General features: G+C 38.3%; 1 protein-coding gene across 1 annotated transcript; it reads right to left on the reverse strand.

Moving 5' to 3' along the window:
* Nucleotides 1–248: 248 nt before the first annotated feature.
* Nucleotides 249–24,687, reverse strand: f12.L (coagulation factor 12 (Hageman factor) L homeolog). The gene is made up of 14 exons (XM_018252205.2): nucleotides 24,577–24,687; nucleotides 20,644–20,686; nucleotides 20,265–20,364; nucleotides 18,177–18,253; nucleotides 17,962–18,069; nucleotides 17,240–17,371; nucleotides 17,058–17,162; nucleotides 14,091–14,265; nucleotides 12,914–13,011; nucleotides 7,433–7,739; nucleotides 6,218–6,354; nucleotides 5,597–5,737; nucleotides 2,941–3,089; nucleotides 249–2,219 (listed from the first exon to the last, which is right to left on the reverse strand). Exons 1-14 carry the CDS (start codon nucleotides 24,649–24,651, stop codon nucleotides 2,064–2,066), a joined length of 1,803 nt encoding a protein of 600 aa, XP_018107694.1. The 5' UTR covers nucleotides 24,652–24,687; the 3' UTR covers nucleotides 249–2,063.
* Between the last annotated feature and the right edge of the window lie 1,493 nt (nucleotides 24,688–26,180).

Genomic DNA, 26,180 nt, shown 5'->3' on the forward strand with positions numbered 1-26,180 from the left:
TATAGTCACACGATGTGAATAAAGGTGTAATCCCAGTTAGCAGATATACAGCTTTCCCCTCCTAAAATATGGATTTGTTAAGGGATAATTGTTACTTATACACTAAACAGTATCACCAATGGGAAGTTGTGCCTTATGGTTAATGATAACACTTTCCAGCTGCACAATGCAGAGCCAAGCATTGTAAAGTCTTTAAATTACATACAGGCATGATATTATATAGCACAGCGGAAATTATAAGACTAAACTTAAAGAAAATAATTAAAATCTTTTATTGGTATTTAGAAATATAGCATTATGCACAAATTGTAGATCAAATGTTATTAATATTATATATAATCCCTATAAGCCTGTTGCTCTGTCAAGGGCTTCCTAAATGTTAAAGGTTTAGAACGACATGCTCACTGCATACTCTATAACCAAGCATCAGTGGAGTAACTATAAAGGAAGCAGACCATGCGCTTGCAGAGGGGCCCGGGAATGTAAAGGGCACAGTAAGGCATTAATGAGCAGTTACCATATACTGTATCTTGGTAGAATAGGTCAATGCTTTGGGTCCTTAAATTAAATTTACTGGGGGACCCAGTAACATCTAATTACGCCACTGGCATGCATTCATGCTGGGAGTCCACTATGCAAAAGAAGTAATGTTTTTTACAAGTTGATCTCCAGCAAAATGACTAATGTAGAGCTGGTAGGCAGCATTCCCAGTGGAACATCCTCTTGCATCTGTCGTTAAGATTAGGCTGCCTATTCTGGAGAGCTGGAAAGGCCAGTGGAAGAATTCCATTAACGATACATAAATAGAATGCATCCTTTAAAAAACTATGTAACATACTTAAAAACATGCATTTGTATTATGTTTTTAAAATTATTTTACTTTTTAGAATAGATCAGCAATTATTTCTATGTATACAAGCATTAACTAGTAACTCATTTGTTGAGTTTGAAAAAAAAAGACTCATGATTATAATGTGCAGCCCTTAAATAAATCCTTTTCTAGCCTCACCTGAACCCATTTTCTCCTGAATAGTGATTAAACATCTGCATGTGTTATCCAGTGTACCCAAAGTTGGCACAGGCTATCACTCTAATATATAGTGCAGGATGACTGCAATTGTCTGCTTGCAACCTGAATTATAATAAGCCAATTACACACCTTTAGTTTAATAGGTGCAATACATTAATGAATTAGGTTAGGCAAATGAAAACTATAAATTTATTAATGCATGACTAGTTGTATCAAAGAGCCAGCTGGATGTTGTAACTAGGTGTAGGGAGCATTAGTTTATCAGGTATTTGCAATACATTTACTCATAGCAATAAAAAGGGTGCTCACCATTAATTTTTAATCCATTAAGTGGGGAGCAATTAAGCTGTGACTATAAAATTCATATAGACAAATATGTCGTCCCTGGTCTGGCCAGCCCTGCACTCAACTTTCATCTGGTTCACTAAGAATTCTATTGCTTCATTATACACTTTACACATGGAGTTGCGGGTAAACGAAGTCCCTGTGTAAAATGTATAATGAATTCTTAAAAAATTAGATGAAAATAAATGTAGAACTGGCCAAACCAGGGATGACTTTGAAGTAGATGACCAGCTTAAATATATTGGAATATATGGACAAACAATCCCTGTTTTGTTTAAAGGGGAGGGCATTTTTAGCAGCTTATGGCACAAACTTTCTTAATGTCCTTAATATATTGATAATGAGTTGAGTGCAGAGGACCTCTTGTATTTGTCGGTATACATTTGCTCATATGTGTAGTTTCTTGTATGGTATTGGATACATACTATATTCTCTCTAAGCTGCACTCGTCTTGTGTATGCTCAAATGTAACACCAGGACACAAAGAAAACTTCTATACACATACATTATAAAGCAGATCTTTTTTTGCTTGCAAAGTCTATGAGCTATTAGAGAAAATTTGGATGCATTGCACTAAGCACAAATTCTAAGAAGTGAAATGTTAGTAAATTGAAAGTGTCTCTGTGTTTTTTGAAGGTGGGCACACAAGGCATAATTATGAGGTAAAGATGTTGAGTTATTGTGCAGCTCAGCTAATGTTGGCTCTGATCCAGCCCGTGTAGCTGGTGGCAGCAGTATATACTCCAGGCTTGTTCTCTTCAGCACATCCAGATCCCCAGCTTACTACGCCATGCAATTCAATGCGTCCATCCACTTCACACACTAAAGGTCCTCCAGAATCCCCCTGTTCAGAAGCAGAAAGCACAGTGATTGGCATGTACTTACATTGGCTTGTACTTACACTGCTCATACAGTATGTTTTAGATATCATTATACAATGCATGTGGTCAGAGACCAGATATTGTCTTCACTGAATGAGCAAACCCTACTGGCTGAGAGATATCCTCAATCTTCATAAGTGAAAAAAAACTCAGACAAGAGACCCTTAAAATGGAACCAAGACCATTAATGATACAATAAGCATAATATTTCTTTATGATAATAACAAGCCAGTCCCTCCCAGTGAAATGGGTTGTAATTCTGAAAACCCTTTTTTTTAACAAAATGTTTAACAAAATTACTTTTAAAGAATTGCCTATGTGCCCCATGCTAGTTTCTGCAGTGCTGGTTGTGACTATGACAAAAGGCAGCTTATTAATAGACCTAAGAGGGAGCAACCAAATCATTGAGGAAAGTGGGGATCTTGGCTAGAGGAAAGCGGGGTTCTGAAGACAGACAGTTCCAGCAATGCAGCATATAATGCATGTGTGGTCTGTACAACTCTTGCATGAAAGCATAGGGATGAATTAGTTATGCTACTACTCCCATACAGCTAAATAATGTTGTACATTCTGTTCCACTGAATTATGTACAATGTAATAAAAGGGAAACTTCCCTACATGCAGCAAAGCACATTATCTTGTTCAACCTTTAGAATCACTGTACCACTGGGCCTATAGTCTCACCTGGCATGCATCAACTCCTCCCTCCATCATGCCAGCGCAGAGCATCCCTGGCATCATTCTATCACCATGGACATTAGGAGACTGGCACTGGGTGTAAGGGATGATAGGCATAGATGCCTCCTGCAGGAAAAATGCATAGCGTTCTGCTCCTGTGAAAACAAAGGTAAAATGACTTCTCTGCAGGATTATAGAATCAGCAAACTATACAAATTAAGACAGAACCATCTCCAGTAGGAGTAATTGTATATTGCCATCTGCAACAATCTCAGTGACTCAAACTTCTAAATATACAGATAAGATCAATAAAGTTCAAGAGGGGAATGTATTTTGGAGTGAGCAAAATACCGGGACACAAGGCCATGAGCTGACGTTTTCTCTTGGAAGCCTGGGAAAAGCACAGGTATTTTAAGAACCTAAAAGAAACTACTGTAGTTAAACAGGCTAGATGGAGCTGGTAGTATATTGATGTCATGTTTTTATATTCCATCAGTGTAAATAAGAGTGTAGGGATGTGAAAATCTTAGACACCCTTACACATTACAGACAGGCACATCCCTAGTAATATGGACACCTTAGTGGGTCCTTATGGGGACCTTGTGCTTATGTAACCCTTGTAGTTCACACAGTGTACACCAGATGGCACTGTGCCAGAGTATAAAAGGTTTAGGAACCATGTGTTCTGGGTCCATTGCTTTAGCCCAACCAAGCAGGCTGGAAGGGAATGGGTAGTGTCGACCCTAGGCGCCTTGGCCCTAGTAATTAGACAGCTATACTCATTTATACTCGTTTATAGATCACTCTAGGAGTGATAGAGAGGTTATTTAGTTGAGCAGCTCAAGGCTCCGCCGAGGAGATTAGAGGGATTAAGATCCCAGGGTATTACTGACCTGGAGTAAGGAACCAAGTGTTGAGATAGGGATGGTAGGAATTCCCCTAGTCTGCCACTGGAAGATATCCGGAAAACTGGGCAATACCCATCACATGCTGTCAACTTACTCTCTGCTGTATATTCCCTAGCCTGTGGGGATTCAGCCTATACGTGCTGTGAGTATATGCTTCCTTTATGCTGCTGTGTATGTTCTATGCTCCATTGTGGATCAATGCGCTGAATGATCTATGTGCTATTGTTCAATAAACACAGTTCTTTGTTCAACCGTTAAAGAACTACTGGCGCCCATCATTGTGCTATCGCACACAGTTACAGTTACACTACACCCTGCATCCACCGCGTTGCGAGGGCTTACCCCTGAGAAAGAGAGCTCATGGTCTCAGCCCACAAAGGAAAGTAGCTAAAACTGCCCTGGCAGAAGTCAGTTTACTATAGCGCTACAAGAGCAAAACATTTGTTCATCAGTTCAAGAGATTAGATAGATTTTCCCTGTTTTACCTAAAACCTTTATAGAAACATGTAAACCACTTGGGTGCACAAATGCTCCCGCCCTTCCTCCCTGATGTCTGTAGGAAATAGCTCACGGTTTCAAGTGGGTCGGTGTAGGTGGGGCCCATCAGGTTTTTTCCCAGTGTCCCACCAGCCCAGTCTGACCCTGAGTTTACCTATAGCCCTAACATAGGCAGTTGCATTTATCATAGAAAAAATATATAGTGGGATGCTAAAAAAAAATGCTAAAAATCATGTTAACAACATAGGAATACAAACCACATGGTATTTCACCTTACCCGTTTCATACCCCCTGGTACATAGTCATACTTAATCATAGGTATTACCTAAGTACCGGGGGGTATGAAACGCAAAAGGCGAAATACCATGTGGTCTGTATGCCTACCTTTTTAACATGATTTTTAAATAAAGACATATTTTTAATATAATATAGAGTTTTGGGATAACTTTTTTTGGTTTTTGAACTGGGGGCTTTATCCCAGAAAAATAAAGACATATTTTTAATATCAGGGGTGCTTCGCCAATGAGGCAAGTTGAGGCTGTCGCCTCAGGCGGCAGCACCCCACTAGGTACCAGGGGCAGCAAAAATGCTGCTCCTGGTACTTAAAGAGCGAATTTCCGGGGGAGGGGGGCAGCAGCAACTGCTTCTGCCTCAAGCGGCGGAGGGGCCCGGATCACCCCTGTTTAATATAATATAGAGTTTTGGGATAACTTTTTGGTTTTGAGTTGCATTTATCAGCTTAACATGAAATGGAACAGAAGTTCCCACACAAATTGCTCACTAATAACAATGCGTGGTCTCTTGTTGGATTAGTTAGCAGCACACGCCGATCTGTCTGGAGTTAGCATTCCACTTGTTGATCCATGTGTGCCAGTATTTCCCAACTGTGATGTTGTTAATTGTCTATAGGGAACAGGTTTGGCCACCACTGTACCAAACCACTTCAACTGGCCGCTATGGCTTTATGCACATTCTTTTCTTTTCTTAAATCTAATGTTTCCTGAAAAGTTTGATTTAAGGGCTACTATACTCTCATTTTCCCTAAAGAATTGAGCTTAGTATGGGGCAGCCCTATGGTGGAGGATGTGTGTAATCTCTCTGTACAGGCTATAGAACCTAGGAAATATGGTAATAAATAAGTCTGTGGCCATTCAGCATGAGAGAAAATGGCAAGGCTGAAACTGCAAAAAATTACATTTACTGCTCAATATTTCAGTTACATTAATGCAAATTACATTGTGGTATTATTTTCTTACCTTCATATTGATGACCCCATCCAGCCACTACACACTGCTTTGTAATTTCTGCCATCTTGAACTGTTGAGGGAGGCATATAGGCTGCACAAACTGAGAAAACTCTGCACAAAGCCCATTTTTAGACTTCACCTTCACCAGTGCTGCGTAAAGAGAATACATTGCCATCACAGCTCTACATATCTGTATCAACATACCCACAAACATCTATGCACACCCACCGACCCACACTCAAAGGATTGTATAGAATATTGAGTCTGATTAGTCTGATGAGTCTGAATGTGTCCATTCATAAAATGACTGATTTGGATACCATGCCCTTACACTCTGTATACACTACTGATGTATTTTCCACCTGTCTCTGTTTCTTTTACTTCGATCAGCCGATTCAGTGATCTGTTTTGCCTTGCACGTCTTCCCAAGCCTGGACATTGTCGATATACAGTATATTGGTATGTTTCCTAGCATTTACCGATGTGCGTGACCTCTCTCCTGTACTGTGATGAATTTTATAAATGCTGCCAAATGTAAATCTGAACCCACGAAACAGGATTTTTCAAGGTGAAATATGATATTACGCTTTATTATAAATCTTTATGCAGAGCAAAGTGCTTAAGCCTCACCGATATCGTTTTGCAAGGTGTCCCCAGAATAGTTTTCATGCAAAATATACTTCTCAGCTGAGAGTGTAACTGTGTGCTGATCTGTACTGTTGAAACGGCTTTGTCCTAACACCACAGAGATCTTCGTCACATTTGGTCTGTAACATAAAAATGTAGTTTTATTCAAGATCCCAGCCATCTATCTGTAATAATAAAACAGTACCTTATACTTGATCCAAAACTAAGATATACAGTAATTAATCCTTAATGGAAGCAAAACAAGCTTATTGGGTTTATTTAATGTTTACATCATTTTCTAGTTGACTTAAAGTATGAAGATCCAAATTACTTAAAGATCCGTTAATTGGAAACCCCCAGGTCCCGAGCATTCTGGATAACAGATCCCATACCTGTGTTAGTAAATCAGACACAGTGTCTATTCTTTGTCTATTCTTCATTCTCTGACCTTTAGTTTTAACTGAGAAATGTTTTGCCTAGTTATTAACAAAACAAACGCAAGACTTTAAATGGGTGGTTCACCTTTAAGTTAACTTTTAGGGGGTTATTTATTAAACTCCGAATGCAAAAATCATGAAAACTTCATGATTTTTTTTTAAATAAAAATCAGACTTTTAAAAAATAACTAATTTTTCGAGTATATATTAAACCCCGAGGTTTGAAAAGTCAGAATCAGAAAACCTGCTGCAATACCCCGAAGTTTTCAGAGTTTTCGGGTGAAATTGTGAAAATCTGATGAAAATCGGATTTTTTTCCCGCAAAGCAAATTTTCTGGAAAATGTAATAATAAATAAGCTCTAAAACAGCTGGAGTGAAAGTCAGGGACCCAGAAAGTCTGAATGCCTGTACTACTACTACCAGCAACCCAGTTCAGACCAACCACGCTAGTTTCACTAGTAGCAATTCTGACCCACACCATCACTTAAAATATAACTTTTAATAAAGCCATTTAAAATAGAACACACCAAACATGAACGTATTGCCACAACCCACAAACCCACTGCGTTTAATAGCGCCGTGCTGGACCATGTCCATAAACCCAGCAATGGTTGATTAAACTTTTCATATTGTAAAAGAAAAAAGATGCCAGAGAGAAATTAGTTTGGAAATGGTGTTGGATACAGTTGTGGTTTATATCATCACTTATAAATACGTTATAGCATTTATGGAATGATCCCGACAATGTTATGTTTCACATTTAAAATAGAGGCTTCTTACCGTTGCTCTAAGCAGTGAGCTGCAGTTACTATCCAGCATGATGAGATAAGAGACCCTCCACAAAAATGATTGCTGATGTACAGTGCAGCAATGTAAGGATGGGATGCAGGCAGAGCTACTAGGCCCCCGACAATCCTTGGCATGATAGATGGGGTCTTCTGAAACTTTCTTTCACAATCCACAGGTAGGTCTATGCGCCCATCCACTGGTCCCTGTGTATTGTTTGTGGGTTTAGGGCTACTTGTTGATTGGTTGAAACTTTTTGTTGGAGATGGAGTTTCAGTGACTTTTGGTGGTGCAGCAGTGCCTGTGATAACACATTGCAGTTTTATACAAAACATGGTATAACCACTGTTATAGTTACCACAGTTAAATGCAATACTACAACCTGGCCTTTGATGACATACTGTATGTACTGAAATCATTGTTTAGGATGGGTGTATATGATAAGCATACACAAATGGATATAACTATCATTTTTACTCAGTTCCCCTATTGAAATAGATTTTTTTTTCCAGTTCTTTACCTTAAAGATATGAGTTCAAGAGTGAAAGTATAACCTACAGGAGACAGCACTAACTAGCAGAGGTAGAAGGGCCAGCTTAAGAGGGGTATTTAATAAAACTTGATTTCATCTAATTTCTTTTTATTAAAATAAAGTCGACCTAACTCCCATGCATGCATTTAACTCATTTGTCGCCGTGACAACTCAAATTTATCAGATTATGTTAAGAAACATCTTCAGCCATTGACTTCCACATGACCTCGACAGGTTTTAGCTGGAGTATTTTTGGATTTGGATTTTTAGCAGCTTTGGGGCATAATAAATATCTAAAAATGTAAAAAAAAAAAATTGTAGTTTTCCCCTTAAAAACTCAACCAGAAAAAATAGAGGTTTAAAGGAGAACCATACCCTTAATTAAAAAAAACCTTACCCTATATAGAACCCCTCCCTACTCCCCCAGCATAGCTGTTACCTTCAGTAAATGCCCCTAACTCTTTATTTATCTCTCTTTGCAGGTTCAGCACAGCGTAGCTCACGGGCGTCTTCTTCTGCGCATGCTCAGTTGTCAAAAACACGAATACTGCTGCAACTGCACATGCACTGATACGGCACTTACTATCAGAAGAAAACCAAAGAGAAGAAGATGGCGCCCGTGAGCTACACTGCGCTGAATTTGCAAAGAGATGTGAGTAAAGAGTTAGGGGCATTTACTGAAGGTAACAGCTAGGCTGGGGGGGGGGAGAAGGGGGGGTCTATGTAGGGTAGGGGTTTTTATAATTTAGGGTTTGGTTCGCCTTTAATAAATAGGCCACTAACTGTTCAAAACAGGTACAGCCCAAACTGACAGTTAAAGACACATACAGCAAACACAGGCAATAGGTTTGTGAGTTGACATGTTAAGCTGCCCAGACACTTTATTATCCACTCGTTTGGCAAGGTCTACCCACACGTTTTGTCACCTTATGTCACTAGCAGGGTCTACTTTGAACATGTAAATAGAGACTACCATCTGCAGCAGCCCATATGTCCTTAGTTTACTGGTTTGTTGGTGACACATTTTGCTACATTTTAAAAAATAACTTCTGATACAGTACATACAGGTTTGGGATCCAAATTAAGGAAAGATCTCTTATCCGGAAAATCTCAGCTCCCAAGCATTCTGGATAACAAGTCCCATACCTGTTCTTGTCCTAAGAAGAAATGAGCAGATCTTTGCCCAGTTGCCTACACATGACTAGGGCCGTATCAGGCAGAACCAATCATTGGCCTAGGGCTAATGGGCAGGCCTACAGGAATGCGTACCTGACTGCACTTTCAAACCTGCCTGATATCAGGCTAATACCCCTTTTGAGATAAAAATAATTCACCTTACCCCTTAGCTCATAACATGACTGAAAACACTGCAGCCATTCTGCTATAGTTCCATAGTGTTGCTCTAACTGACATCCAGGAATATCTAGGAAATCAAATAGACCTTCTCCTCACATCTATCCTACAGTAAATGGCAGGTTGGGCTTTCCATACAAGACTCCCTAGTGGTGCCAGCCCTATAATTTGGTAGCTGACAGTGAAGGAAGGCAGCTTGTAGGAAAATTAAGTAAAGAATTTTCCCCAATATATATATGGAACATCAGCATAAAGGTAAGCTATGGCTAGATCTGGTATGAACATGTACAATAGATATTCTTGATACTACTGCAAGATAATGGATATCTACAGTGCTCCTTTGTATTTCTAACTGTGATTGGAGTTAAGGGTGCCCAAAAAAGAAACAGTTCAGTGTAAAAACTGGGTAAATAGATAGGCTGTGCAAAATAAAAAATGGCTCTATACCTCCCAACATTTTGGAAATAAAAAGAGGGACAAAAAAGTTGACGCGGGTAGCGTGGTGAAATTGTCTGACCACGCCCATTTTGTGGCCACACCCCCTAATTACCATGTTCATTTTACAAAATTTCACAGGTTATAAAAGTTTGAACATATTTCTGTGGTTTTTTTATTTTTTTTTTATTACAGTTTTGCTAATGAAGGTGAATTGCCCTTTAAGCTATGAGTCTAACTTCTCAAGGGACCTGTTATCTTAAATTGTTACAAATGTATCTTATCTTCTGTTGTGGCTGTGCTCGGTTCTCTGCCAAAAGCCAATTAAGTTAGAAACATTGTTTCTATTTCTGGCTGTTCAGTACAGAGAAAACTTTCCAGTACAAATGAGGGACTGCAGGTTGAGCTGTCAAAAGAGGGACTGTCCCTCTTAAAACAGGACAGTTGGGAGGTATGCCTGGTTCTAATATAGTTAGCCAAAAATGTAATTTATAAAGGACTGACTGGATGTCTAACATAACAGAGCAGAATCCAACTTCCTGCTTTTCAGCTCTCAAACTCAGTGACTTTAAGGGGGGCCACATAGGACATAACTGTTCAGTGAGTTTGCAATTGATCCTCAGCATTCAGCTCAGATTCAAAAGCAAACAGTTATGACCCTTGTGCTCCCCCTCAAGTAACTGATTGGTTAATGCCTGGTAACCAATCAGTGGAAACCAAGAGAGCTGCAAAGCAGGAAGTAGTGTTCTGGCTATTATGTTAGACATCCAGTCACTCCAGCCTTTATACATTACATTTTTGGCTAACTAACTATATCACTAAAGTAACAATATGACTTTTCTATATAAACGTAATCTGTGATTAATTCTGCCTAAGTTCCTTTTCTAATTATGATACTAGTTGTTGGTGTCGGTAAGGGTATCTCTGAAAATGTACTTTTTTGAGGCAAAATATAATTTCAGAATAAATTGGGTTGCTTATTTTTGAGAGTTTTTTTTCTCCTTATCTGAAATGATTTTTGGGTGAAGCGTGTTCTTATAGCTTAGCTTGCTCTGCTCAGAAATCCTATTCTGCTCTGATAATCTTTAATAAAAGTGAAACTGACATCCGTAGGTAGATTCTGACTCAGTGCTACTCATGCTTCAGTTCCGTTTCTACGTGAGCTGCGTGATACAAAATGGGGCAACTGAAGACCAGTCATCTGTTTGCACTCATATTGTATACACACATTATAGCACCAACCTACTACTTATAGTACTGAAGACAGCCCCAGAAAAGATAAGGGAAGTTTTTTTATAATTAAAAAAAACAAGTTGTGTACAGGTCTTAGCCTCGAAAATGAAAAAGTTGAACGCACTAATTGTCACGACTTGACCCGCTGTCATTTTGTAGAGGCCTTGGACAGCAGCAGGCTGACTCATTGCATTGACAGGAAAAGAGAAGCTGTTTCTCTCCAGCTGTTAGGCTGATTGCATTGAAAATGTGTGAATACAACGACCACACTACAACTTGCAGAATAAAGGCTGTTTTATAGCTGGCACCACCAAGCTGATGTGGTTTAGAAATTGTCCAGTGGGCTTGTATAGATATATGCTGCTTGGCTGAAAAAGTTCCTTAGTGATAACATTTTACGTTAATTAAACTACTGTACTGAACAGATGCAATGTGATGTGGTAATAAACGGCACAGGAATATTACGCTGAAGCCGAAAACAATGTCAGTGGTTTCTAATGGACGGCACGGCACAGGAAATGGTGCGGGAAGAAAAAAAAGAGGAATGTTTTAGTAGCGATGATAAACAAGGGCGGGGATGGTCTGTTGGTTATTGACAATACATCAACACAAACTGGAAAAAACAAATACAGACTGTATATATATATATATATATATATATATATATATATATATATATATATATATATATATATATATATATATATTTATATATATAAAATGGAAAATGTAATAAAAGGTGCAAAGTTTGCGATTGGTTTAATCACCTATAGCAACCGATCAGCATGTAGTAAATAGCAGTCTTTTGTTTCAAAGCAAACATCTTATTGGTTTCTATGGGTTACTGCTCCTGGGCTACTGCCTTTTATGACATATGGGGAATAAAAGCTACATTAAGGTCGGGAGGGCAGATGCCTTTATACGTCCCCCTCCCACCTGCCCCTTGTGAGTAAAGTGAATGAATTGAAGCACAGAGAATTCTGCAATAGCAGTGTACAAAGTGCTAAAAAACCAGGGGACAATTACACCCATTTTGCACACAGGAGGTCGTAAATGAGCCCTCATATCTTCAAGCAGGCATTGGAATTCCAGTGTCTCTATTCATACAGAGAATGTCCAACCTGCAGCCCACCAATTGTACCTAAAATGAAAATCCTAGCATTCCTGTCAGCTGTAAAGCTTTGCAACATGATGTATTTGTGCACTAGCCAACACATTTTATAGTAGTAATGAGTACTTGATCAATTCTGGTGCCGGTTTATTCAGTAACTGTTCCAGACTAAGCTAAGCCTTTCCTACACTAGTAAAAAAATTGTACACCAGTTGTACAAGTTTGCTCCTTCTACCACTGGTACCCTCAAAAGTAGTAAAATATATACACCTTGTGCAATGTAGCCACTCAGCTCCCATTAGACAGAGAAAAACTGGCTTGGTGCAGGGGTGTAACTACAGAGGAAGCAGACCCAGCCGCTGCACGGGGCCCAGGAGGTATAGGAGCCCTATAAGGGCCCTAATTCATATACAATGCCAATATATATTGGCAAAACAGATCAACCTTTAGACATTTTGGGGGGCCTGAAAAATAATTTGCTTTGGGACCCAATAATATCTAGTTACATCACTGGCTAGGTGACTGGTAGTTCAAGAAAGCCATGAGTGCAGCTAATTTAGGCTTTAGAGAAGTATTAAGATTTATAGCCCAGTAACAACTAATAGATTACAGCACTGTAAACTTAATTCACGGGTGCAGAACCCATTATCACTAGTCAACAACTGCTGAATAGTTATTAGTTGTTAGACCCATAAAGCTGTGGTTTTATAATTTACTGAATTACATGAAGATTTTCTGATAGAGTCAGTAGAGTTTCACATTATAAACCATGAGATATGTTCTTCTCATTAAACTGAATAAAGTGTTATACCTGGCGGCTGGGTGCAACGTGGAATGAGGCAATGCTCCCAGCTCAGTCTTTGCTCCTTCATAACAAAGCACCAGGGTTGTGTATCCCTCTCAGGATTCCTATGCCACAAAAGGAAAACACAAGTAAAACTATCCATACCAATATTACACACTTATAGCAATGCTGTAGAATTGATGCCCTTTTTACCACTTGCTTCAATAACATGGATTATATGATTATGCTAAAGGTGGCCATACAGCACAGATATTATTTATGAAATGCAGTTTTGTACGACATTCGGTCTGTGTCTGGAGGAAGACGAGGCCACCATTATTGTCAAAAGCCTTGGATATCGGTCGTCTTATAGATCAAACAGGATGGAAAAGTTTTATCAGGTGCCTTTGAAGGCGCCCAGATATCAGTAGTTGGTTAATGCTGGAACATCAGATTGAGGTAGAATTTTATTGTTTCTACCTTCATATCTGACGATTCAGCTCTTAATGTTTGTTGAGAAAACGAAAGATCTTTCCTGTGACTAATGGTCTCAGGAAAGATAGTAAATGGCTATGGCCACCTTAACTCTTTCTCATAGGTTCAGATCCTGCTTTCAATTTACAGGAAAGTCTGAGGACTTTAGACAGAGGACCAATACCTGGATTCCATTCTCAGTAGGTTTGACTTTGGTGCTCAGTAACCCTTTGTTGCCTTGTAATACATAGGAAAATACATAGGAAGGAAACTCCCATTGTGGGAAAGTCCCATACTAAATTACTAAAATTATTAAATTAAGAAGCCTCATTCATTATCTACTTCCATTTAGGTACAGGTATGCATACTAAAGGCATGTCTGCTTATTATATACTTAATACGCATCAGCATGGCCTTTTCTGTGTAATGCAGGTATACTATTCTGTTATCTATATTATCAAGGCAGATCTTATTGTTGTCAGAGTAGTCAAGGTATGTCTATTTTATCAGCTTAGTGCATGTACTGTATTTTGGTCTATTGTACTTAGCACCCTGCACAGTTATGCTTCTCAAATGTTTATGCAGTCCAACTCAGCATTACTGTTTACGCTCTGCAGCTATAGATTGGTATGTTTAACTGCATACACTATGTTATATATTATCCTTTTCATTCAGTTTCTGTGTAGAAGTACTGTGTATATTGTAAATGTAATACTGTTTTTTGCCCCACCTGCAGTATGGATGAGAACCTATGCCATGAACTTTTCCTCGATGGCCACCGTACATGGATACTTCATGCTCAATGATATCAGAGTCCCAGTGCAAACAGGGTGCTCCAGACAATGTTGTATTTCCTGTTCCCCTGTATCCAATGCCTTTTCCAGTGTAGCATGTCTCTTTTTGGTCTCCATGAATGAAACAAATAATATGAAAATTAGTATAAAATGTTTGAATTTAAAAAGAATGTATTTTCTTACACGTTTGGCTTGAGAAATGAATGAGAGGCAAAAATAAATTCAGCCTTAGCATAATATGATATCTTTTCTTTGAATGCGTACAAAAGAAGAGTAATCTATAGCAGTCCTCAAGACATACTACAGGGAACATTAGACTTTTCACATGAATTGTATTTTTATTCCTAAATTCCACTGTTTACACTGCAAATAATTCATTCTACAATATAAGATTTCATTCCTGAACCAATAATTGTATTTTTTTTAGCTGTAATATTGGCAGCCATCTCAGGTCGTTTTTCCTGGACATGTGCTTTCAGAAAGAACCAGTGCTGTGCTATGGAACTGCTTTCTGACAGGCTATTGTTTCTCCTACTTAATGTAACTGAAGGTGTCACAGTGGGACATGGGTTTTTACTATTGAGTGCTGTTCATATATTTACCAGGGAGCTGTTATGTGGTTACCTTCCCATTGTTCTATTGTTAGGCTTCTAGGGGGAAAGGCAGGGTGATATCACTCTAACTTGCAGTACAGTAGAAAATAGTGACTGAAGTTTATCAGAGCTCAAGTCACATGACTCGAGGCACCTGGGAAACTGACAAACCATGTCAGATTTCAAAATGAAATATAAAAAAATCCATTTGCTCTTTTGAAAAACAGATTTCAGTGCAGAATTCTGCTGGAGCAGTACTATTTACTGAGGCATTTTGAAAAAAACATGTTTTCCCATGACAGTATCCCTTTAAGTTATGCAGTTATTTGCTATATTTTTAAGTTCAACACAGCCCAGGCATAATTAGCTATCTATCTGTTTTTATAGATCACTATGGGTACAGCTGGGTCTATACCCAGCTGGGTCAGTTATTAATGCCCAATGACCAACCTGACTAATGATCTTCCTTGCTTGATTTAATAGATTTTACTCTTTTTGGAAATATTTTGTGATCCTATGATTGTTTGTCATTAATATTATATTTCTGAATGTATGGTGAGCTTAGTTCAGATAGCATTTCCTCTTGTCAATACTGCCAACAGACCACCAGAGAAAGCGCCAACTCCAAAACACTGTACAACAGAGATAACGGGAAACATAATAGGTTAGTGGTGGGCTAAAAAGCACTACATCCGATGGACAATTCTAATGTCAGGAAGCCTATTCTACCTGTGATATTTAGCAGAATCCAAATCACTTATTATGAGGCTTGTATTTACCTGTGCTGAGATCCAAAGACTGCAGTAACAACTGCGTTTTGTATACACCAAACTGCCAAATCCTCTATAAAATTGCATTTAAAATTGCATATAAATGTTTGCATTTTTGACGTTTTTAGGTTAGGTAACTGACAGCCTCCACATGTAGGCCATACAGGTAAAAGTCAGTAATTTTCCGACTGGTTGTCATTTGGGACATACTGTAGGTTTTTGGGAGTGTTAATGAGGGAGCCCGGAAAACAACAGTCCTGAGGCCAATGTGTATCTAGTTATACCCCTGTAGTTAAGGGAGTATGGACTAAGGTAAACCTAAGCAGAGAAAGGTAGACAATAAGAGAACAAAGGATGTGACCCAAGATGAGTAGACTAAAGTAGACTAAAGGCACTGCTCAATGACATGTTTGTGCTTGTTTTCTTCAAAATAATTGTCCAAGCAGGGTGCCTTGCCGCACTTCCCATTCAATGTGACACAACCTGCCATGGTTATTTTAATTACCACTGTTTTATAATAGCCTGCCCAAAAAGGAGAAATCGTGGTATGCGTAGGAGGGAGAGGAAACTGTAAAGGAGTGTCAATTAAGATACCATTAAAGGTGGTCACTTGGGAAGATGTCTTTTAGTTAAAGAATCAAATGGATTTTAGTTTATTCGACACTGATCGCATATACAGCACAACATTTTGTAGGGGGGTTCCCTTCCTCAGGAACACCTTGTGTACCAAGGGTTTGACAGGTTAAGCAGCACTCAAAACTTACACCTCAGTACATGCTTGAACTATTAACTATATTTAACTGTATTCATAGTGAAGAAAGGTAGTGGGCTACTGGCTTCCTCAAATAAATTCTTCAAACACCTACTCTTCATTTGAATTTTGCAATACCTGTACCAATAAAGTGCTGTTTTTCTCATATGCGCTTGTTTGCATTAGTCATCCTAGTTATACATTTATGACTGCAGCTTGAATTTAGATGCTCGGTACTTAGGCTTTAATGAATTGGGGAGAAGGTGTAAAAAAAGACTAAAGAAGCTGAGAACAAATATATGTTAGATAGGTAAATATCAAAATGGGCAGCAGAGTTGAGAAAAGAAGGGTTTAATTTGAGGATAAAAAAATTGAACACTTATGATGTGCCATGATCATTTTCAAAGTCCTTGATGCTAATGCAAGCACTGACATTAACTAAAGGTTCAAAGCACTCTCTGTTTTGTCTACTTCAAGACAACCCTCTTGACAATGGAAACAGAATTCCTGCCCTATGCTACTTCCAAATCACATGGTAGGAAAAACATCCTAAATGTTAGGAAATAGTGGCACATGGGAAAACTAAGAGAAGTAACTAATATTAACTAGGTGAAGTCATAATGCTTGCCTTAGCTTCTTCATTCACAACAATAAAAAAATAATTAAATGGAACATGGTTTGACCAAGCAAGCAATGTGGGAGTACCAACTTGTATGTCTAAGTGCAAATATGCAGAGAAATAAGGTTATGGGCATGTATGAGACCTTGAAAAGTCATTAAAGTACATACGAATTTCACAGTGGGTTCCAATGAACCCTGGGCTGCAACCACATGCCGTCATTTTGTTGTACTGGATGCAATGTCCTCCATGAAGGCATGGATTCTTGGAACATGCTGCAAGATCAGAAACACCAATGTAATGCAGACAGGACTTGACACAGGAAAATAGTTCTCATATTTTTCACACATACCATGACCCGTTGTATGTTTGCAAACAATTCCCTTTTCTGTGCACCCACATTTCTCTAGGACTGGAGGTGAGTAACGCAACCATTCCTCTCTAGGCTCAAAGTACTGAAGGCGTTTTTTATCAAAACACTTATCTAGAAGAAGAAGAAGACAATCTGTCAAATTGTGTTTTATGATCTCAAGTCCAGAGCTCCATTAGCTAAGAGACAATAATCTTGTCATACAGTACAAATAAAAGGCCACTTTCCTCCCGCTGGATAATGTCACCTCAGATGAACTATTCATCTTGCTCATGGAAGAATGGACTCAGGCTTCTTCGATTCCCATTGTTCTAGCCAAAGTAGGCAAGTAGCACACTGCTTTGTGTCAGAATATGACAGCATACATATCTGTACTGCCAGGATGTTATGGGACATACTTAAGTGAAAATAACCAGTGACCTTCCCGAGGGGCCATCTTACAGCTGACAATGGCTCACAAACTTTGCTCCATAAAAGGTAATTTGTTACAGTCTAAGATATACCAGAGGGTTTGATTTGCACTGAAAAACAGAATGGCATAAGCCTTAAGTAGGGATGTCAAATCTGAAAACTCAAAGTTTAGGAGAAATATAGCACATATGGCTGGCTGAGGATGTTATGAACAGTAGTGCTGGAGTGTTTTAGGCCGAATCCCGAACTGAATCCTGGATTCAGTGCATCCCTAAGTTTTGCATTTCCAATACCTGTCTGGCAGTGCTTCCCTGTATACGACTCTTTGCATACACAATGATAGCCCTTTAACGTGCTTTCACATACACCCCTCGGCTTACATGGATCATTCTCACAGTGATCTGAGAATACAAGAAGACAGGGAAAAAAACAATAATGCATAAATTACATATCACATGTGGAGTATGGTACCTCTAGAGTTTTTTTTACAGAAAATAAAAAGACTCACCGCGTATATTATGTTCATGTCCCTCTAAACAGTATGACCAGCTCTGGTCTCTATCGTAGTTCTTGGTGAGAGAGCACCTAAGGAAGATTACAGTAACAAGTACAGTATGATACCCTCAGTACATGATACTATTGGACAGAATGATGCTAATGAATCTTTGTATTGTGACTTTATGTTACTGACATATATTGTACATCTTAAAAGTGTTATAATAGGATTTATGTCTCTTCAAAAATATTCGATGGGATGAAGGTAAAAACAGAGACTCTTTGGGGAATACATTTAAAATAAAGTGATTTGTTAAATAATACATTACATAATTACATAATATCATAAATATGAAAAAGTTTGATACTGATTTTATATATATATATATATATATATACTTATATATAGCACAAAAGAGTCATAAATATCTTGTAATTATGTCCTTATAAACATTGCTTAATGATGTCATCAGTTATAATCATTGCTTAGTGATGTAATTTTAGCCACTACTCACAGAGACTTGTAATATAACAAATAAAGTACCTCCTCAGAGTTCTGTGGCCTGTATAAAAACACAAGGCTGAAAGCCTAACTCCTCTGTGATTTAAAATTATCCTTATATCTTACAGTATGGGCTAATATGTATATATATATATATATATATATATATATATATATATATATATATATATATATATACACGTCTAAGAGCTGAAACGTTGAAAAAATACCACCTATTTTGTTTTGAAATGAAAGCCCTGCAAATGCGGTCTATTTTTTGTATAATACGATTTCTTTATTAACCAGCACCCAGGCATTATTTGTTTGTGGTTTGTAGTTATAAAGCCATGTTCATGGTTGTTTTGAGGCACTTTGAAAAAGGCTGAGGACTAGAGTCAGCCAAAACATTAGTCGTTTTATTAATACATTTTTTCTTCATTTTTTAAGACCTTTGAGTGCTAATATTATTTGAAGTATATATATATATATATATATATTCAACTACAAGAGGTCCTCTGCACTCAACCCATTATCAATATATTTAAGACAGAGACATTTTGTGCATACTGATACTAAAAAATGCCTTACCCTTTAAACAACACAGGGATTGTTTGTCCATATATTGCAATATATTTAAGCTGGCCAACTACGTCAAAGTCATCCCATATCTGGCCAGTCCTACGCTTAATTTTCATCTGATTCATTAAGAATTCAATTGCTTAATTATACATTTTACAAAGGGACCAAGTTTTACCTGCAGCTTACTAGCTGCTTTCAAAGTAAAACTCCCAAACTTGGCTGCCCTTTTATTAGACACCAGTGGGATCACCTGACTATAGCTGGGAAGGGTGGGAGCTACAACATGGAGCTGGTCACTGCTCCTGTATAACTCCTGGACAGACATAATAGTAAAGGCTATTGTGATACTAAACTCTATAGTTAATATAGGTATGGGTATATAGAATTTTAATTAAAAGTAGGGAGGGGTGTGTGTATGGATGCTGGGTTTTCATTTGGAGGGGTTGAACTTGATGGACTTTGTCTTTTTTCAACCCAATTTAATTTAACTATGTAACTATAACAAACAAGGGAAAGTTGTGCTCACCACTATTTTTTAAAACCATTAGGCGGGGGTGCAATGAGGGTGTGACCACAAAATACATATAGTCAACTACAAGAGGTCCTCTGCACTCAACCCATTATCAATATATTTAAGACAGAGACATTTTGTGCATACTGCTACTAAAAAATGCTAGAAGATATTTTATCATTTCAAGCATGTAACCTTATCAAATGGAGTGCACACATTTAGCCTCATGGCAAAAGTACCCCTGCATATGCATATATCCAGATTGCAGCCAATCATGCCATTAATAACTGCACTATGCAATCCACAATTCCTTCTGAAATTAATTTAAATGCAGCAAATATTGAATGAAGATAACCCTCATTCTTGATGTTCAGTTTCAGACAGGAACGCTCCCCGCCCCCAATCACAAGTGATAACTAAACTTGCCTTCTAAGATCGTTGACTATAATTTTTTACTTGCTTCCTGGGGTATCCATTACAGTTCACAGTACACAGACATGGTTTCTTACCATTTTCTGGGTCCATGCTTGCCTATCTTGATACAGGAGTTGTATATCATCCTACCATATTGAAATGGGAAGTGACACAGTTGCCCATTCTCTGTTAAAACTGAAATTAAAAAAATTAGTTTTGTGCTTTGCTGGAAAAATCCCAAAATGTAAACATTCATAGTTACTTAGTTACTTTTGGGTTTAGGGCCCTGAACAGTGTTTCTGAGACCCCATTTTTTATAGCAGAGCAATACTACGAATACAAGTGCTCCTCAGGGGTTAAGCTGCAAGTAATATATCTGAGGTGCTTGAGCGTTTCCTCATATAGTAAGCTCTCTCCGTAGCAACAAATAAAATAATCCTATATTCATATTAACACTTTTAAGTTATGACTTACCATGTCCAGACTTGTGAGTGTGTTTCTTCTTTTCATTGTGCTTCTGCATTACAAAAAATACCTATTTAGAACATATTTACAATAGGCAGTTACTGACAGATGAGAATGTGAAACGAAGAAAAGCAATAGACATTACATCAACACTCATGTACAGTTTCAGGAAATTATTAACTTAAAAAGCCTTCTTGTTCCATCTCTTTTGTTAGCTTTACCTTGTTGCCCCATATCTAAAAATAACTCCTCACCTGGCAGCATTTTTGACATTGTTACCCCCTAAAGAAATCTAAATAAAGCTTGAAAAAAAAGCCATTTATTTTGTTCTGGATTTCTGGAACGGCCAATTCTGGAATGCAGCATGACTTTGTAGGGTGCTCAGAATGGCACCGCCACCTTGTTCTTTTGCCTCTATATTTATCACCTGATTACCTGATTTTTGCCTGGTAAATCTTAATGTTTATCGTTCCAGGAGGTTAAAGAAACATATACAAAATAGAAATAAATAGAAATGATTAAAAGAAATCAAAAACAAAGGAATTATTTAAGTACACTGCCTGTGTGCACAGTGCAGCACATTTTTTATAATACATTAGTGGTACAAAAAAGGGGAACAACAGTGTGAGCAAATAAATAACACATATAAATATAAAATTACATCAATAACTAAGGCTGAAATGTGAAAGGTGTTCACCTTTGCGTTAACTTTTAGTATGATAACATTCCGAGGCAATTGGTTTTCATTTTTTATTATTTGTGTTTTTTTATTTATTTAGCTTTTTATTTAGCAGTTCTCCAGTTTGCAATTGTACTGGTTGCTATGGTCCAAAATACCTAAACAACCATGCTTTGATTTGGATAAGAGCCATGACTATGAATAGGAGAGACCCTGAATAGAACATGAGCAATAAAAAGTAGCAATAACAATATATTTGTAGCATTTGTTTTTAGATGGGGTCAGTGACTCCCATTTGAAAGTTGGAAAGAGTCAGGGGAAATGAAAAGAAAATAACTACAAACAATAAATAATGAAAACCAACTGCAAAGTTCCTTAGAATTGGCCATTCTATAATATACTAAAAGTTAACTTAAAGGTGAACCACCCCTTTAAGAGGAAAAAGGTCTCTGCAAGCCTGTGTAGCTTACTAAAAAGCTTTAGGGGAAAAAGAGATTATCCATATAGTGTAGCATGGAAATGAAACCAGTGCAGCCTGCATTGTGCCAGGTCCCACCCTGCCTCCCGGCAGAAACAGCACTTCTAATGAATAGGGCCTTAGGTGTCCATCAGATGAATGGCCAGAAGAATTGTCCACAGTGTGGCCATCAACAGCTATAATTAAAACCTACGGGACATTAAATAAGTCATCCAATGGCACTGATCCCATCCTAGTGCCTGCCATTGCACATATGTGCTGTGAGATTCTGAACTACGTGAAAGGATTTAAGACATGTTTGCAATATGCCAGAAGTCTCAGGCACTGCTTTCTTGTCTGTGAATAAATTCTTCAGGCCTGGCTGTTTGCAGTAGGAAAAAAAACTCCACCGATTTATCTGTACTGGTTGGCTTTCATCCAGTGTCGGACTGGGATGTCAGGGGCCCACCAGAAAAACTTAGACCGTGGGCCCACTTTCCAAACTATTATTCCTCCTTTCCTCTCTCAACCTCTTTATTCTCCTAGTCTTTTATCTCTACATACTATACTCTATTCTTCCATTATTAAGCCTCTTTTTTTTCCCAAAGAGAAATAGGGAAAGACCATGAAATAGGCCAAAGGTTAGAAGCAAGAGGGCCCACTGACACCTGGGCCCACTGGGAGCATTACTGGTATCATGGTGGGCCAGTCCAACACTGCTTTCATCCCACCTGGACTTTCCTGGGAAGACCACTGCTGGGATAAAGCTGGAGTAGAAGGCCGACTCTAAAGAAATTAGGGATGCACCGAATCCAGGATTCAGTTTGGGATTTGGTCAGGATTCAGCCTTTTTCAGCAGGATTCGGATATGGCCGAATCCTTCTGCCCGGCCAAACCGAATCCGAATTTGCAAATTAGGGGTGGGAAGGAAAATCGCATGACTTTTTGTCACAAAACAAGGAAGTAAAAAATGTTTTCCCCTTCCCACCCCTAATTTGCATATGTATTCAGTCGAATCTTTTGCAAAGGATTCTGGGGTTCGGCCGAATCCAAAAGAGTGGGTTCGGTGTATCCCTAAAAGAAACCCAACCATGCACAATTCTCATTATGGACATAAATTGTAATCATGAGGTTTTAATATTTTCCAGAAAGTGAAAAAGAACAAAACATTGACTGAATATAAGTTATCATCACTTATGTGTGCTCCTAATTAGCCAACAACAAGAAATTATAGGCCAGCATGCTTTTTTTTATCCCTTAGTCCTCATTGGGAAGACCACAGCTATCACAATGCTTCCCCGACAGATGCTTTTCATTCATTTGCACAGAAAAATAATTTTCACTTGTCATAGATGGTGAATCATTTCTTGGCATTCATTTTGCTTAGTAAGCTGATAAAAACTAATGGCTGATGCAGTATATTAGTAAATGAGGCTATTATAGCAGGCTGCTTGCTTTTCAGTTACTGTGTTCTAAACAAACTCACCGTCTGCTATTATATTATTATATTACCCTCTAAGGCACTGAATTTAAATGTACATTACACACCATCAATTGTCAGGGTTTGTACCTAAAAGTCAGCTGCTGAGAGACTGTGCAGGTATAATTTAGCTTCTTAATGGAAGAATTTAACTTTATATAAAAAGGACAGTCTATCTGCCAGCTAGAGTGGATAAATGGATTTCATGAATGGGACATTATATTTGCCACAAAGAATTTGGAAAGGGACCCAATGAGAAAATGGGTCAGGATAATTAGAAAAACAGAGGCTTACATAAAATACTCCCTATGTATGAGTCATTCGTCTGTGTATGCAACATTTATAGGGGTGGTTCATAAATTTAAAGGTGAACTTTGCATGTTGCATACGTAGGTGGTCTTTATCTGCCATTTCACTGTTCATAGTTTCATTTTCAGTTGTATGTTGCGTTGGCTTATTAAACAAAAAACATTTTTTATTCAATAAAATGTGTTACAAAAAAGAAACCCAGTAAAGCAATAAACAGGGTAAATCATAGAAAGACACCCACAGCAGAACTACTCCCCCGAACAAATTTTGTCCCTAGTACAGGGACATTTATTTGCTAACAGACAAGTGGGGTAGCGTAGGAAAATGTCAGCCATTATACCGAAATGAACAAGTTCAACTATGAGTGACTGGATTTAAACATTTAAAGCAAGTCTCCATCCAAAAACAGTTTTTTGTATAATAACGTCATTCTAATTTATTTTTCCAGTATACATCTGCATCATAAGGGATAAATGCCATGGAAAATAGCCCTAACTAGTGTACATACAAAATATTTCAGCAATAATCTCTACTTAGCAGAAACAACGTTGTCTCTTTAAGACCTAAGTGGTTAGTATTGTGGCATTGCTTGTATCTTGGGTTCAATTAAAATAAGGACACAGAGTTCTCCATGTGTTTACCTGGGCTAACTCACATACACCAAAAACACATGCAGATAAAGGCTGGTAAACCCAACTCGTGTGTGTTATAGGGAGGTTAGATTATAAATTCTACTTGGGCAGGGAACCAATGTGAAAGAATATAAACAAATAATAAAAAAAACATGGGCTCCCAACATGTTTTGCTGAATATTTTTTTTTTCATTTGCATTTATGCCTGTTTTTGCCACATGCCTAGTTTTGAACAATTATGTGCTGTTCATTTGTCAGACACCTGCCTGAATTTCAGGTGACGGAAAACGAGAATGGCAGAAAACATACTGAATATGAGATAGAGACCAGACCAGTCAGCACAATTTATGGCTCAAACACACATGTAATATTAAAAATCACTCACCTTATCAGCCCTCACTGATTTGTTCTGAGTAATGGCCAGAAAAGTAAGGAGGGAGAGAAGAGGAAGCAGTTTCATGATGTCCACTACAAAACTGCAATCAGCTCAGCTAAAAGGAGCAAAGGTTATATATGTGGGAAGGAAGACTGACTGGGCTGTAAATGGCAAACAGAAAGTCCATTCACCCATCACCTCTGACCTGGCACATGGTTTACCTTGTGGGTAAGAGCTTGCTTTTCAGCTGATCCTTGGTCCCTGCCATAATACTGTTCTGTTATGCACCTGTCCTACCTGGAATAAACAGACAAAATAATAGGTGCACAGATTACTTTTAAGTATAATAATATAATGGACCAGAACAGCATTCTATTTTATATATAGAGCACTCCACACCACCTTCCCCATTCTGACATAACATTTGTTAGGATGAAACATGGTCATAACAGGATTATTTTGGTCTTTGATTTTCACAGAAGTACAGGAACATATTTTTATTAGGGATGCACCGAATCCACTTTTTTGGATTCGGCCGAACCCCCGAATCCTTTGCGAAAGATTCGGCCGAATACCGAACCGAATCCGAACCCTAATTTGCATATGCAAATTAGGGGTGGGAAGGGAAAACATTTTTTACTTCCTTGTTTTCTGAAAAAAAGTCACGTGATTTCCCTCCCCGTCCCTAATTTGCATATGCAAATTAGGATTCGGATTCGGTTCGGCCAGGCAGAAGGATTCGGCCGAATCCTGCTGAAAAAGGCCGAATCCTGGCCGAATCCAGAACCGAATCCTGGATTCGGTGCATCCCTAATTTTTATAAACATATATGTAAACTTATTTTGATCCACTATAGGTGGGGCTAACCTTCCTTACATGGATGAATAATTTTGCCTTACAGTAAAATATGTAGCCTCCCTATGTCGGTTTATTTTTGGGGGGGTTAGAATAGTACTTTCCATTCCAATTAAGTTGATGCAAGCTGAGGCCACCTCTATGTGCTACTTTACATTTGCCCTTGAGATTTTACCATCATCATCATTGTCTCCCCATCAAAAGTCCACATAAGAATCCATGCACATGCCCAAAGGGACTAGTGGTAATTATTTTCCTCCTCCATTATCGTTTGTAAGATCGAAATGAAACCTGGTGCATTATCTGGAATCAACAACAGTACAGCAATAAATAAATTAAGTGCGGGAGCACTTACCGGTCGGAATTCAGCTCCAGCGTGCTGCACACACACTGTGATCCCACCCAGTCAATTTTCAATGTAGAATACAAAAGAAATGGAGCACCAAAGGAGCTGACATTTAGTCCATTAAAATGTAGCGATTTACTGAAAAATCATGAAAAGTAGTGAACGCATGCCTAGGACTTATAATAGGCTTCCCGCTTAACGCATTTTGTGGCTACCAGCCACTTGGGGAAGTGGCTGGTAGCCACGAAACATGTTAAGCGGGCAGCCTTTTATATGTCCTAGGCATCACTGCTTTTAATGATTCTTCAATAAATCGCTACGTTTTAATGGACTGAATGTCGGCTCCTTTAGTGCTCCATTTCTTTCGTATTCTACATTATCTGGAATCAGAACTTTTGAAAAAAAGTAAAGA

This window comes from Xenopus laevis, chromosome 3L (genome assembly GCF_017654675.1).
Source record: "Xenopus laevis strain J_2021 chromosome 3L, Xenopus_laevis_v10.1, whole genome shotgun sequence".
In the NCBI taxonomy this organism is placed as follows: Eukaryota; Metazoa; Chordata; class Amphibia; order Anura; family Pipidae; genus Xenopus; species Xenopus laevis.